The 15,699-nt window shown below is 34.7% G+C and overlaps 2 protein-coding genes and 1 pseudogene across 2 annotated transcripts; 1 reads left to right on the forward strand and 2 right to left on the reverse strand.

The window, feature by feature from the left end:
* Positions 1-4,794: 4,794 nt before the first annotated feature.
* On the forward strand, positions 4,795-6,325 carry LOC127240327 (60S ribosomal protein L6, mitochondrial-like; annotated as a pseudogene).
* Positions 6,326-6,645: 320 nt separating this feature from the next.
* LOC127240326 (uncharacterized) lies at positions 6,646-7,325 on the reverse strand. Its single transcript, XM_051258936.1, has 2 exons — positions 7,098-7,325; positions 6,646-7,033 (listed from the first exon to the last, which is right to left on the reverse strand). The coding sequence occupies exons 1-2, from the start codon at positions 7,223-7,225 to the stop codon at positions 6,757-6,759; spliced, it is 405 nt and encodes a 134-aa protein (XP_051114893.1). The 5' UTR covers positions 7,226-7,325; the 3' UTR covers positions 6,646-6,756.
* Positions 7,326-9,487: 2,162 nt separating this feature from the next.
* On the reverse strand, positions 9,488-15,437 carry LOC127240313 (succinate dehydrogenase [ubiquinone] flavoprotein subunit 1, mitochondrial). The gene is made up of 16 exons (XM_051258915.1): positions 15,218-15,437; positions 14,857-15,015; positions 13,740-13,827; positions 13,203-13,349; positions 12,947-13,091; positions 12,576-12,657; positions 12,388-12,480; positions 12,249-12,312; positions 12,016-12,159; positions 11,070-11,257; positions 10,788-10,962; positions 10,531-10,701; positions 10,355-10,424; positions 10,142-10,262; positions 9,996-10,033; positions 9,488-9,922 (listed from the first exon to the last, which is right to left on the reverse strand). The coding sequence occupies exons 1-16, from the start codon at positions 15,311-15,313 to the stop codon at positions 9,820-9,822; spliced, it is 1,884 nt and encodes a 627-aa protein (XP_051114872.1). The 5' UTR covers positions 15,314-15,437; the 3' UTR covers positions 9,488-9,819.
* Between the last annotated feature and the right edge of the window lie 262 nt (positions 15,438-15,699).

The raw sequence follows: 15,699 nt of genomic DNA on the forward strand, positions 1-15,699 counted from the left end.
TCTATCTCTTTCTTCCTAATCAGGTTTTACTCTATCTTTTCAAGTTTAATCATCGTTTACACTTCTTTACCTCACACCTTTATCGTATTGTGCCCACCAACTGAGACCAAACCTCCATCACCTTATCTCTTATCTCTTTCATCCTCCTTCAATCCTTTTCGCTTTTCGAAAATTTGAACAGACTGTCTTTCATCTTTTTTTCTCAAATTAACATTGTCCAGACTACGATCACATTCAACATTTCCCCATTCGACGCCAATAAGTGATATTATTTTGAAAATTTATTTTAAAGTGTTTATAGAATTTATAATTTATTTTCACTCAAGAGCTCATAAAGTTCGAGACCGCCCTAATAATGATGCGTATCTGTAGGTCAGAGCATCATATATAGATACATATATCTACGACGTGTATAGTATTTAATTAATAAAATACCAAATCCAAAAATAATGTAAAGTAACGACACATTTATAAAGCTAGATATCGTCCCATCATTTGTACATGTAAGGAATAATCATCATTTCCAGATAGACATATGACACTAGTGTCATAAGACGATAAGATCTTATTATCAATTAATTAATATTATTATTATTTTCCCCAAAACTTAAAAATAAATGAAATAAAATAATGAGATATTGTTAAAAGCCCAAAAAAGGTTCAATGATTGGCATTATTAATGCACGTGCCACGTGGGATTTCATTGGGCCCTCCCCCTCCCCCATGCATGCATGCATGCAAATACCATTCCCAATTCTTGTTTCTATCCCTCTCAATTAATAATATATAATTGTTCATTTAATTATTGGTCTCATTATATTTATACCATACATAAATATTAAATATATATATATATGTGGGTATTATTGATTACTACAATACAATACAATACACTACACGTCCACAAGTCACAAGTCACGAAAAGAACAAACAGTATTGAATTAGCCCCAAAACCCATTAAAGAAGAAAAAAAAAGAATAAACATTCCTCAAAAGCAACAAGGGATCGCATATCACATCTGGAATTTTAATTAATTAATTAATTAATTAATTTCTCAAGAATCAATCCATCCCACTCTCCCACTTCTCTACCTACCTCTTTTCTCACTCTACAAATACATATACTATTATATATATATAGATATAGAGAGAGAGAGAGAGAGAGAGAGAGAGAGAGAGAGGGGGGGTTGGATTGGTGATTGGTCCATATCAGTGGCAGCAAAACGACGTCGTTCTTGACAGGATTTTTGCTTTTTATTTGCCACCCGTATATCGATCATATGTACTTAAACTTAATATAGTAATATCTATCGTTGATGCCTTAATTAGCTAATTATATTAATTGCATTTTATTGTATTGATCGTATAATAATAATAATAATAATAAATTAAAATATGATTTTGATTTAATTTGTGTAAGGTGGTAATTGTAAGGTTCAAATTAAATTGTGCCTCGATCGGTCTTCCTATATATAGCTATAGGAGGATAGACTTTAATTAATTTGCTTCTTCTCTTTTAATAATTTCCCTTGTCTCGATGATTTGAATGTAGTGTACCTTAATTCATTTCAATTTTTTTCTTTCTTTCTTCTTCAATTCGATATATATATATATATATAAATATAATCTTTCTTTCTTACCTTTAGTTATCTTTTTTGGCTGTGGTCTTCTAGAATATTGAACATATACATATATTTACATGCAAGGATATACATATCACACCAACCAATGAACTATCATATAAATATAAATATATATATATATATATATATATATGTAAGGAGTAATTGAATACAAAAAAGATAGCTTAAAGCACATATATATGTACATATTTTGCATTATTATTGGCCACGCTGGTTGACTGAATTTTTGAATGAATAAAAATAAAAATTAAATTATCTCATATTTTTCTTTCTTTTTTTCAAATCCTTCTTACTCTATATACTCCCTTCGTCAAAGGTTGTCATTTTTCATTTTCGTCTGTTCCAAAACAAAGTTATTATTTCGTAATTTAGTAATTGTACTACCTAGCTAACATAATAAATACCCTTCCAACTTACACTATATTACACAAATGTCGTTACTTTTATATTACACAATACTACTAGAGGCATTTTCATCTTTTTCGTTACAACCCATTATAATACTAATATTTAAAAATCTACGTGAAAAAAAGAGTAAACGACAATCTTCCACCGGGACAGACGGAGAATATTATTTCACCTTACTTAAAAAGGTATTTCCAAATAAGGTGAATTACAGTAGGCCGACAAGGTTTTGGGATTCAAATACACCAATTTGATTTATTAGATAATTCTGATTTGATAGGAAAACGAAAAAAAAAATAAAAAAATCATTTACCAATTTTCATTTGTTTAAAAAAAAAAGAGTTGTTGATTGTTGGTTTAGATGAATTTGAACTAAAAGTTATGTAAGTATATATTTTAAAATTACCACATAAATATATAATAGCTTGATGGGCTTATAAACAAAGACGGAATGAGAATCCAATCAAAGAAGGGTTAATTTTTCAATATTTTAAAATAAAATAATACTAAAATATTTTATTAGTTAAAGAAAATGTGTAAGAATTTTTAATATTTTTGCATTTTGATTTTATGTATAAAATAATTGTCTATGTAATGGTAAGTTTGTAATATAATAATTAAGGATATTTTAGTATTAATGTATAATCACTTTTTTTTTAAAAATAGAAAATTGATACTTGAAGTGGAACAGACAAAAATGATAAAAAATAAAAGAAAAATACTTTGAAGTGAGACGGAAAGAATATCTTATTTTCAAGCAATTGTATTCTTTAAGTTGTTATATTTAAAAACTGCACTTATTATGATGTTGATTGAGGCTCTTCGATTAACACATTATAACAATACAAACATCAAATAGTTATTGTTGAAGCACAATGTTGGCCCTGAAAAACGATTGACTTACACACAGTAGCAACAAACTTAAAAAATCAATATTGGTTATTCATTAGACGATTGAACTGCTTATGAACATACTAGTGACAAAGAACAATAGAAGCACAACGAAACGATAACCAAGATTGAACTGCACAGGATGTGTGGATACTATCGAACTACACACTCAAGAAATCTATCTACTCATTTCTTGATGATTTCCCATACTCAATCTTTCCTCCAAATTCCTCATCCTCAATGTTTGATTTTTCTCACTCAATACTCTACTAAAAACTACCATAATATACCCTTAACAATCTAATTTGTTCAACTACTAAATTAGTTATAACTAATTTAGATTCCTTCCATAGATGTTTCATCAATCTATTACACTGTCTCAATTTTGGGTCCACTATCATCACAAACAAACTTCTGGGGCAATAATAATGTCGGCCTTAATAATCTTTAGGCTCAAGTCGCGATAGTCCTACCGCAACCCATTCGATAGAAAAAATAACTAGCAACACATAACACATAAATATTATTCATCATTTTAACACATGCCTTTAAAAATATTGAGCGATCCAATGAACTCCAAGGACGGCCATGGATTGAAAGAGCATGTTGGCGACCACCTGCCGGCGGCGCAAAATGACACACACATCGGCAAAAGAACCACTTATTCATTGACAACAAATGAGTGTTCTTTCCAACGATGTCGCTACCTAGCTCGATAGCTGCTCCAGCAGCTCAGCAGGTTATTTTTCCACCTGTCATGACAATCTACCCTCAGCCACCACCTGTTGCATTCTACATCATCAGTGCCACAACCGCAATTGGTTTCCGAGAAAAATTTAGCGACAAATTGGGCCGGTTGAGTACCACTATTGCATCCGACGTATTTTCCAAGATATGACATGGTTCCTCCATGGTACTCTGCTGGCTTTATGCCTGCGTATGGGGTTTAGGGCAGGCCTACAGTCCCATGGGCGTCTTTGTACATGGACTGTACGGGTACACATCTCCCTCGGCCATAGTGGTTGCTCATACTCTGATTCCTCAAACTGCGATGTTTCCGATAGGTTTTGGCGCAATGCAGCGGTGTGTTTATATTTGAAAAGTCCCGCATTGAGCTGATATGTGTTAAAAAATGATTCAGACTTTCAATCTAAAACCAATTGGGGTGACCCTTCACCCTTATAAGCTTAGAGGAGATCCCACATTTTTTTCAATGAGGATATATATTCAACACTCTCACTCGAGATGATAATCTCGAAAATCCATTCAGGATCCAAACTCAATGATACTATGTTAAGAAGTGACCCGACTTTCAACCTAAAACCAATTGGTGATAAGTGGAGTGATCCTTCGCCTCAGTGAGAAATCCCACATTTTTCCAACGTGAAGTATATTCAAATTCAACAGTACGCCGCACCATGTCCCAATTCGATATGTACGTGGGTCGAGTAGGAAAAAGCTTTCTACGAGAGATTTTATACTTCATCGTCGGAGAGCACTGTTGCAGATGTTATGAGGCTTGCACTGCAAGAGTATTCGGATCTTCGGCAATTAACATCAAAAGCCATGAAGGTTAAACAACTGCATCGCGGAACGGAGGCTGCTCAGCAGCAATATTTTCTGCCCAAAACTCCTTTTGTCCGCAACCTAAAAGAAAATGTAATATCTGATGATAATGCCGAGGAGGATACTGATTTGTAATATCCTAATGCAATAATTTAAATTTTTTGCATTATAAAGATTTAGGGTGTATTTATTTTTATTTTATATAAAAATTATAATATTAAAATACTAGTTAAATTACAAATTTAATTTCAATTTCAATTCCAAATCAAACCATTATTACTATTATTATTATTCCATCTAACAATTTTTTATCAGTTGACACACATAAGCGTGTAATAGTTCATTAGTCATAGGTGGTCTCTACACCCTAACTCGAGGGTGTCAATTCAAGGATCGATTACTAGCGAAGTTTTGGCACCATTTCAATTTGGGGAATGGAAGCGTGATTCTCTCAGATTCACCAATCATCTCCCTTAATTCATTGAGAGGTTCGTTCTCGGGTACGTTTGGCAATCCTAAATGTTTCTCTTTGGAGGTTTATGCATCTCTATTTTAATCTTTGTTGCAATTCTACTGTTGTGCTCGCCGATGTTTTTTCATGGTGGTAATTTCTGTTAAGATTGCTCAGAAAGTTAGGGCTTTTTCATTTTTTTAATTGTCCCAGTAGGTAACTGTGCACCATTTGGTCCGTAATGACTTGCCACCACCTGTTCGACAAAATGCTTGTGTGAAAAAGAGAGATGGGGTTTCAGTGAGTAGTCTGAATATTGCAATTGGAACTCGATAATTCTTGTTAACTGGGAAGAATTTAAGCTTGAAAAAGCTGTGTGGGATGTATTGGTGCAGAGATGGGACCGAGAACAGTAAGATTCCATTGTTAGTTAATGCAACGGAGGATTGCTTGAGGTTAAAAACATTCAATTTCTTGGTCGCATATGTTGTGGCAACTTGGTGACAGCTTTTTTTTTTTAATTCAAAATTAGGAGATTGATACTGTGATTTTTGGGAAATTTAAGAAACTGAAACAAATCCCATAGCTTAGGGCGGTCATTAATGTCAGAGGGATCATGAGCCCGACTTTCTCTTGCTTGTGATTCTGTGGTAGAAGGTTTGAAGATATCATACCCTCAAGTACTAGCGTCCTGTCTCTTTTAAGATCATAGTTTGAGGAAATAAATTAGATTAAATTTGTGAAAAATCTAAGTCCACAATTAGCTGGATTATATAAAGACTTTAACTATATGATAGTAGGTATATTGTTTGTTATTAGACTGGATTTTCCTTGTGATGCAAATTCGATATTTTCTTGATTGAAGATTGATATATCTCAGCTATTTGATGCTGTGTGTGAGATAGTTGGTAATGGAAGCCAAGTTGTTCCGTTTTCTGAAGATTGTTGGAGTTGGGTTCAAGGCCAGGGCTGAAGGTGGAGGAAAGCTTCTGTACCTGAAACTGGGTTACAGCCATGAGGTAGAGCTGACGGTGCCTCCTGCCGTGCGTGTGTTCTGCACGTGATTTGCTGCACAGGGATTGATAAGGACAGGACACATCAATTCGCGGCGGCTGTCCGAAGCTGTAAGCCGCCGGAAGTTTACAAAGGGAAAGGGATAATGTATGTTGATGAAGTTATCAAGAAAAAGGAGGGAAAGCGATCCAAATAGAGAGACTCACCTCAGCTCATTTACAATCTCATCAATAAGTAAATAAGTAATATAGCCATCTCTGCTGTGCTGCCAATTCAATTGATGATGCTGCTTGTTTAGAGAATGCAATGCTGCCTGTTCTCTTTTCTTGATTGTTGGATAAACCTGTTTTCTTGATTGTCGGATGACCGTCTCACGTAAACGCTTTTAAGATAAAACATCCTTAATTGTCCTCTCCGATGCAGTGGAGATATGCGACAAGAACAGGCGAGACTCGAGCTTGACACCTATGATTCTAATATCACATGAGATGTCCAGAACTCACGGAATGATCATCTTACACGACGAACAAGTGATGTGAGACTTGAGCTTGAGACCTAAGACTGGTATTACATGAGATGTGAGATGTGCAGAATGATTATACCTAAGCCTATGATCAAGTGAGATGTGCAAAATTCACAGAATAATTATCTTATCTTACCTAAAAGGATCAAAGTATTAAGAAAATAGATCATTAATTCATTTATTTATCCACAAACGATAATGATCGTCGACAGACAAGCATGTCTCTGCTACCATTTGTCTATTAAATTGAAATTCATAGATGGATTATGATGGGAGATGGGTTCCCATTCTGACGACGATGCCGTCGATGTCTCGGACGTAGCCGACTCTCTGGCCCCATTCCTTGTCCTCCGGCGGGCTGACCGCCTCGGCGCCGTTGTCCAACGCCCTCTTGTAGGCGGCGTCGACATCGGCGTAGTCGAAGCACACCTCGACGGTGTTCCTCTCCGGCGTCCGGACTTTCCCGGTCAGCTCGTCGGTTTCGCGCTGCTCCCGCGGCGTGAAGGCTATGGTGGTGGCGCCGCTCTCCAGCTCCCCCCATCTGATCACATCAGATCATCAATCAGATGATAATAACAATTAATTAATTAATTAATTCAATAGACCTGCGGGAGTTGTCGATGCGGCGGAGTTTGTAGCCGAAGGCGTTGGCGTAGAAGGAGACGGACTTGGCGACGTCCTTCACGTACACTATTGTGTATGCAAACGTAGGAGGACCAACACTAGCCGCCATTACTGCTAATATTTATTTAATTACTGGTACTATATAGTTCTAGATCTATCTTTCTCTCTATCTGTGTCTTCTTCTGCAATTTAATTTGATGATCCGATGAACACATGCACATTATAAATAATGGGGGATGAGGAAGGAGGATTTGGTGTTGTGGAGGACACGTGTAGCTCATGCTGCTCAATACCCGCCACGTGGATCCTTCTCTGTCTAGAGTTCTATCCTTCGCCGTCAAGATATGCATGCATGCTTCCGTTAGTTTAGCTTCTCTGTGTTAATTGTGTTTGTTTGTGGGATTTTTATACTATTCCTACAAAAAAATTTCTCAAAAATATCAAAGTAAATATAACATCACATTAATTCTAATTTATATCATATTATATAACTATTTAAATATAAAACTGAAATTCTATGTGTTAGATTATGAAATATCACATCAATTCTATATATTATAATATAAAACTGAAATTCTCTATTTCAATCGTAAGAATACGCAGATAATATATAAATCATGTTTTGTTATTGAAAACTTTTTTTGTTAAATAATATATATTCGTTAGATAATATTTTTAGAGAAATATGTATAGTATTTTTGGCTTGAACGACCACAGCCTTAATCTTTTATTCAAATTTTTAACCTCGTTTGGTAGGGTGCATATCAGCTTCTATATACTTTTGATATTATTTTTAGTACCTCCAATATGCAATTATTATTGTATTATTATTTTTTTTTTATCGAAATATAATATCATATTAAATGTTTAGATAAAAATTTAAATTAAGAAAAGTACAAAATTATTAGTCATCAAGAATTCAACTTGTTAACCCATCTTAAAAGAGAATTGAATTGTAATTTTTTTAATCTATTAAAAAGGAGTATGTGTTAAAATAGATGACCTGTAGTGCAAATAAATATAATCATAATAACTTATTATTTTTTATCAATTTTATGTAAAGTGTATTATTTACCTTTTGAAGTAGAGTCAAAAAATAATATTTTATCGATAAATAAATTTGTATAAGAAGAAAATATATATATATATATGTGAAATATTGTTTAGGTTTAGTGTGGTAAAAGTGAAATGCTTGGTTGGGAGCACAGAGAATATAAAGCCAATCATATTTTAGCCATTTGCATCAAATTGGAAATGGACTATTTAGGTGTGACAAATTTTTAATTCGCTAAATTGCATCAAATTCTCTATATTTTTAAAATTGTGTCAAATTTTCTCGTGATTTCATAAACTTTGCGTCTAACCCCTTCAGCAATCCTTATTCAACGGTATTTGTTTTAAATGAGCTCAAACTGCGAATAAATTTTAAAATCTCAATTTCTAAACTCCTAAAATTACAAATAAATTTATTTTTTTATATATTTAGCCTAAAAAATAGTAAAAATAAACTCTTAAAATCTGAAAAAATAATTATTTTTGAGTATATTTATTATTTTTTGAGGGTAAATATAAAAAAAATAAATATATTTGCAGTTTGAATGCACAAAATTTATAAAACAACGAGGAGTTTGACGCAATTTTAAAAGTACGGAGAATTTGGTCCACAGTTTAGCCTTTTTAATTAGTTTCATAACTAAATCTCCAGTGAGCAACCCCCTAACCCTAAGTAAATAAATAGCATTTTGACAATTATATAGTTTTTAATTTTGAAAAGATTATATTCATAAAATAATGGAAGTGAAAGACTACAAAAATATTCGATAAATGAAAACTGTATTTATGAATTAGCATGTTGTTCTAAAACATAAATTATGTTTGCACTTCGAAACATTTATTATTATTATTATTATTATTATTGATTGATTGATTGTTAGCAAAATTAATATTTATATAATGTATAAGAATATTTATAATAATAATAATAATTATTATTATTATTATTATTCTTATTGTATTTTTTTAAGTTTATTTTATGAAGGGTAAATTAATGTTTATTTATTTTTGACTCGAACAAGTCTAATATCAAAATATAGAAATAAATCGATGTTGATTTTTTGAATGTATATATATATTTTTTTATAATATAAAAAATAAAAAATAAGTATTTAATTTGATGTATTTAAAGAAAAAAAATTGAATAAATGATAAATTTTTTTACCAAAATCCTTCAGAGCGTACACACCCTAACTAAATTGCTGAATATATTAGGATGTGTGTTTGTTTGAAGGATTGGTGTGAATTTTACTATTCACAAATATAAAATCAAACACCTATTTTTAATTTTTTATATCATACAGTTATTCATATTCAAATATTTTACCATTCAAAATCTCAATCCAAAATTCAAACTCCGAACAAACAAAACCTGTACCCTAAGAGAATAAAAACTGTTGCCTTTTGTCCTTCATTCTGAGATGAAAATGAGTAACAATGAGGAGTTGCTCGTTTGCTTCTTCTAGTTATTCACACTTTAGTTTGTATCATCATCAGATCAAATCATATCAGCAGCACAGCAAACTCACTCATGCTTATCACCAAACCCTTTGCCCTTTGCTATTAAATACTAGAGTATTATAACTTATTGCATCCTCAATAATCAATCGAACCTTAAGAGGAAACACAAGAGCCGTAGTAACTAGTGATTTAGTATACTCTAGCCTTGGGAGGGAACGATTCAACTTCGTCGTCGAGTGTGTTCATATGAACTGGCCTGTAATCTAGCCGAACCTTCTCCTCTTCCCAGTACCTGCAGTGCACTAATCATTTTAGTTATCCGTCAACTACATTGCATAATTGTTTTTACTAAATCAATCACATACCCTAGTGTGTGTTTCATCCACTTTGCATCATCTCGTTTCTGCAAAAACCAACATCAAGAAACCGAAAGGGGTCAGAAGTGGTTGAGCAGCCAAAAGTAGATGATCATGGAAATGGAAATGGAAATGGAAATGGATTTGGAACTAACCGTGAAATCTTCGCGTGCATGAGCTCCTCTACTTTCTTTCCTAGCTTCAGCAGAGTGCATTGTGATACATGCATTAATTAGAAGGTTCTCTAACTCGATTGTCTCTATCAAATCTGTGTTCCTGAAATTTTATAAAACAAGGGATTAAGTCGAACCGACTGCATTGGCATTCACACAATGATTGAAAAACAGGGATCTTGTTGATGAAGATACCATATCATACTCCTGTCCAACAATTTGACATCATGGAAACTTTCCCAGGTTTTGTCGATCAACTGGCAACCTTAATAAGATTAACCAAAAAGCCATATAAAGATGCAGCAATATATTGTTGGATAGGCTGGAAAAAGCAGACAAGAACAAAGACAGGGAAGATCTAATGTCAGTACCTTCCTCCAGTGTTTCCTGCGTTCGAAATACAGCAGCGTTGTTTTGCATTACCCGCTGCATGTTCAATCGGATGTCTGCTGTTGGAAGGGAGCCGTTTGAATTTCGAAGTTTGTCCAACCAAGCAATGGTTCTCTCTCCCGCATCCTTTTCCAGCGATTTTTGTTTCTCTCCTGAAATATAACATGCAAATATATCTCCAATTTGGACGGTATGCTATCCAATCATTACTAATGTTAAAAAAATGCCGGCTGCTTACCTGGCCTGTGGATCTCTGCAACTCTGTTTGCACAAGCCCTCCCAAAGACAACAATGTCAAGAAGTGAATTGGCTCCCAGTCTGTTGGCACCATGAACAGACGCACAAGCAGCTTCTCCAGCAGCGAATAGTCCAGGCACCACAGTATCAGGATCATCATTTTTTATGGTAACCACCTTAACAACAATAAATACAATATATATTTACAGAGTGTACGAGAGAGAGAGAAAGAAATCCATAAGTCTATAATATACAATTTGTAAAATATGTGCTTTCAGGTTACCTCTCCATGGTAATTTGTGGGAATTCCACCCATGTTGTAATGCACAGTTGGCAAAACTGGAATAGGCTCCTTGGTTACATCAACACCAGCAAAAATTGCTGCAGTTTCAGAAATGCCGGGAAGTCTCTCCTTGAGGACCTCAGGAGGTAAATGGTTCAAGTGGAGGTAGATGTGATCTTTCATGGGTCCTGATGAAAGCCAAAAATTCAGCACATGAAACAAGGGTTTGAATCAGTATCCGATCACTTCAATGAATATATCATGTTTACTTATTAACCAGGAACTTTGTTTTTTTAAAAATACTGGCGAGAAAAGTACACGTGACAAACAGCTCGGCAGATAAAATTGCTCCCAATGCAAAAGATTTTCACCATAGCATGTCTACTTGCACATAATGGTAGGCAATATCTTGTGCAGATTGCAATATTTCTGATATTCGCAATCAAAACTATGAATGCTTGCTTCCAACATAACACCGTCCAATTCTCACACGTTCTATTCATCCATCCATCCAAGAATCAAAATTTTGAAATAGAAAGGATAGAGGCGACAGACAGTACAAGAAGCGACCAATGCCAATGATGCAGGTACCAAAAACCACAGTCTAAGTAACAGCCCTCAACCCAAAATCTGGGATCATTATGTGGGAGCATACGCACACACATGAGAACCACTACTTTATAAAATTCGTAAGGAATTAGGTAGTGAAAAGAAAGCATCCCTAGAAGGGATATTTCATTAAGACTATCAGATGACCAACACAAGATTAACAGTGTTCTGTTAAGAAGTGTAAGGCAAGCTTTTCCAAAAAACTCTACTTTTATAAACCAAGAGAATTAAGTAATTGGTCGTCATAATGAGTTGATGTGGATGCCGACATGTGTTAACTAGTTCATAATCAAAACTCTGACCCAATTGCATCTGCCTCATTGTTAACAAAACTTACCAACACCACGCCCTTCTCGAATCTCCATGGTCATAGATCTTGATACAACATCTCTAGACGCAAGATCCTTTGCGGTTGGGGCATATCGTTCCATGAATCTTTCACCCTCACTATTTCTTAGAATTCCACCTTCACCACGGGATCCTGGCAAGATGACAATGAAAATAAACGAAGCTAAGAGCTGAGGGAAGAAAATAGAAACTGAATATTAAATGAAGGTCAAATAAGTAAACCTTCTGTAATGAGACATCCAGCACCATATATGCCTGTTGGATGGAATTGTACAAACTCAAGATCCTGCAAGAAGAATTAACATGATCTAAGTACTGGATATTCAATCCCAAGTTTATGATGTAAACTAACTGAGAGTACCTCAAGAGGAAGCCCTGCACGTGCCACCATGGCATTGCCATCACCAGTGCAAGTGTGAGCAGAAGTTGCAGAAAAGTATGCTCTACCATAACCCTGTAAGATAAGCCAAAACAAGCAACATATGTTGCACAGAGTGAGGATTTCACAACTATGTTTAATACAGAATATCCTTCAAGACAGATGATTACCCCAGTAGCAAGAATTGTTGAAGCAGCACGGAAACGATGTAAAGTGCCATCTTCCATATTTAAGGCAATAACACCTTGACAGCTACCTGACATCAACCAACACACACAGCTTAGTTAGCATATTGTATATGCCATCTTATCTGTATATCAAGAAGTAACAACAAGTTGACCATATTACAGGTGAGAAATGTTGGTTGGGAGTACATTTTTCTTGCAGTATCCAGTATCCCATATAATTAACAGAAAATAACTTGAGACTACATTAAAAATCCTGATTGCGAGAGATATCGAGTCCATTATTGTGTAGCATGGAAGAAACTGTTTAATGAGTGGACGCAAAATGCATATAGAGGAGAAAGGGCTAGGAAAACCTACCATCATTTCCCATGATTAAATCAAGAGCGAAGTATTCCACAAAAAATTGTGTATTATGCTTCATAGCCTGACCATACAGAGTGTGCAATAACGCGTGTCCAGTTCGATCAGCAGCACAAGCACAACGGTATGCTTGTCCACCTATAGAAGTATATTATCTCATCAAAATAATGGTAATAATAGTAATATCTAACAATAGTAATGATAATGTCACAAACAAAGGACTTTTGGTTTCCATGCTGAATCGCGTACCTTTTCCAAAATCTAAGCTTTGACCACCAAATGCACGTTGGTATATCTTACCCTCATCAGTCCGGGAGAATGGTAAACCATAATTTTCAAGTTCTATAACTGCTTTGGGGGCTTCTCTACACATGTATTGAATGGCATCTTGATCCCCTGTACAAACACAATATCGACACCCAATATAATAAAACCGAAATGAAACCCTACAATGTATTTGAAGTGAATTTCAACACCAATTGAGCATTTTTGTGTTAATGAGAAACTGCATCAGAACAAATAACAATAACACTAACAGTAACAAATAGATACTGAAGCTGGGATACAAAACTACATAATTAACTATCAACAATTGTACTTGAAATATTCTTTTAATGCTAGTATGCCCGAAGAATAGTCAAAACAATTTACTTCAGAAATAGATCAGTTGCCATTTTTCATCTGTTGCAGAACCATGCAGATTGATTTCATAAGCAAAGCATGACACACAGACACAGGCATGCAAACTAAAACCACATAAAGTGTCATATATTTGAACTACTTTACCTAGCCAATCGCTACCCTTTACTGTATCATACATATGCCACCTCCAATCATCCTCTGTCATATTTCCAAGTGCAGCATTTATCCCCCCCTGCATTGGAAAAACAGCAAAAAATTTGTTACTAAGATGACACCCATCAGAAAATTACAAATATCACAACTTATTGTCATAACCAACACAACACGTTAATGATTATAGTTGAAAATCAGATAAAATAGCAGCATTTAACCAGATATATAGGGATCCGCTGGGTTGCATTAATATCGAAGGTTTTAATTGAGAATGCACTTGAGCTTGGCAATCAAATCATTCCATCAAATGCAGGTCCACAAACTGTTTTAATTTATTGTATTCGGATTTGAATCAATTATTCTAAACTACATCTGGTGGAAAGTGAAAGTGAACATTCTGGAGGAAATGTCTCTAATACATACATAATCAAATTAACAATGCTATTCTTAAAATTTGCCACACCTTTCAATGTGCTCAGATACCTTACAGGTTTTGAAAGCAAAAATAAAACTCTTTGAGTCGATACATGAAGTGATTTCTAATAGTAATGAATAATGTTAATGAGAATTAGGTCCTCAGGTCATTAAAAATAGTTGACTGTACCTCGGTTTGTATACAAATTCAATTGTTAAAATATCTTGGTACTAAACAGGGAAGACTAGAAAGAGAAAAAAAAGCAAATGATCCACCTGATGAAATTAAAAAATAGATTTAAGCTGCACAAAATAGATTCAAAGAATCACATTCTGGGTGTGATCTTTTGTGTTTTTGTTTTTGTTTTGATGTTTTTGTCCGTAAGAGCAGTAGTAGGATGCTAGGACGTGATGTTTTATATTTAAATGAGTCATGGAGGCGATTTTTCTAGGGAATAAATACATGAAAAATAGACCAGTACAAAACTTATCCATATGCTACGCAGATCGTTATATACTCTCACCTAAGTGATAGATACAAGAAAATCAACAGAAGAAATCGAAGAAATAACACCTGTAGACTTTATTAAGTAGAACCAAAAGGAAAACAATTATCAAGGACAAATCTTGCACCAGAACAAACAAGTGATCACAGAAATATAGATGTATGAAGCTAAAAAGAACCAAAAATTACCTGCGCGGCAACGGTATGAGAACGAGTAGGAAATAGCTTGGTAATGCAAGCTGTATTGAATCCATGCTCCGACAACCCTATCGCGGCCCTGAGACCCGCGCCTCCAGCACCCACCACCAATGCATCGTAAGTATGATCCACCACTGTATACGATCCAGCCTATAGAAAAACAATAACCAAAACAATCAAACACAAACGAAAATAATCACCTAACCATATCCCGAACCCCGACTCATCCAGCAACAAGCTAAACTCAAATCCACCCAAAAAAAAAAGAAAAAAACTGAAAATCAGAAAATCAGCTCCAACACACGAAACCTAACCATGGATCAAAACATCACAAAAATAGAAAAAGACGAACCGATCGAGTTGAGAACAAGCGGCGAAGGGAGTGGGAGTCAGCAGAGCGCGAATAGTTGGAAGGAATGCGCAGGCCTCGCGACAAGCACCTCCACATCTCTACGCCTCTTCGTGTACGTGCAGCGACGGTGATCTACGGCTGGACTGATCCGCGTGAGCTTCGTCGATGGATTGAGGGAGAGGCACTGACGGTCGTGCAGAAAAGAAACGATTCTGCTGAAGACACACCATCTGTGTATATATATATACATACACAGACATGTATGAACACGTGCATTACTTTAATGCCTTGGGTAAATTTATTTATTCAGTACGAACCAATGAAATTAATTTACAAGTTAGTTTTGCATGAGACTGAAACTTCTGTGTATATGTAATTTAAAATATTATTATTATTTATTATAATTAAAAAAGCATATAGTAATAATTATAACGCTGATGAAAGGTAATGGCGGAGGATTGAACGCGCAGACAAATTTCCAG

Source organism: Andrographis paniculata, unplaced genomic scaffold (assembly GCF_009805555.1).
Source record: "Andrographis paniculata isolate CXL003 unplaced genomic scaffold, ASM980555v1 Contig79END, whole genome shotgun sequence".
NCBI classification, from domain to species: Eukaryota; Viridiplantae; Streptophyta; class Magnoliopsida; order Lamiales; family Acanthaceae; genus Andrographis; species Andrographis paniculata.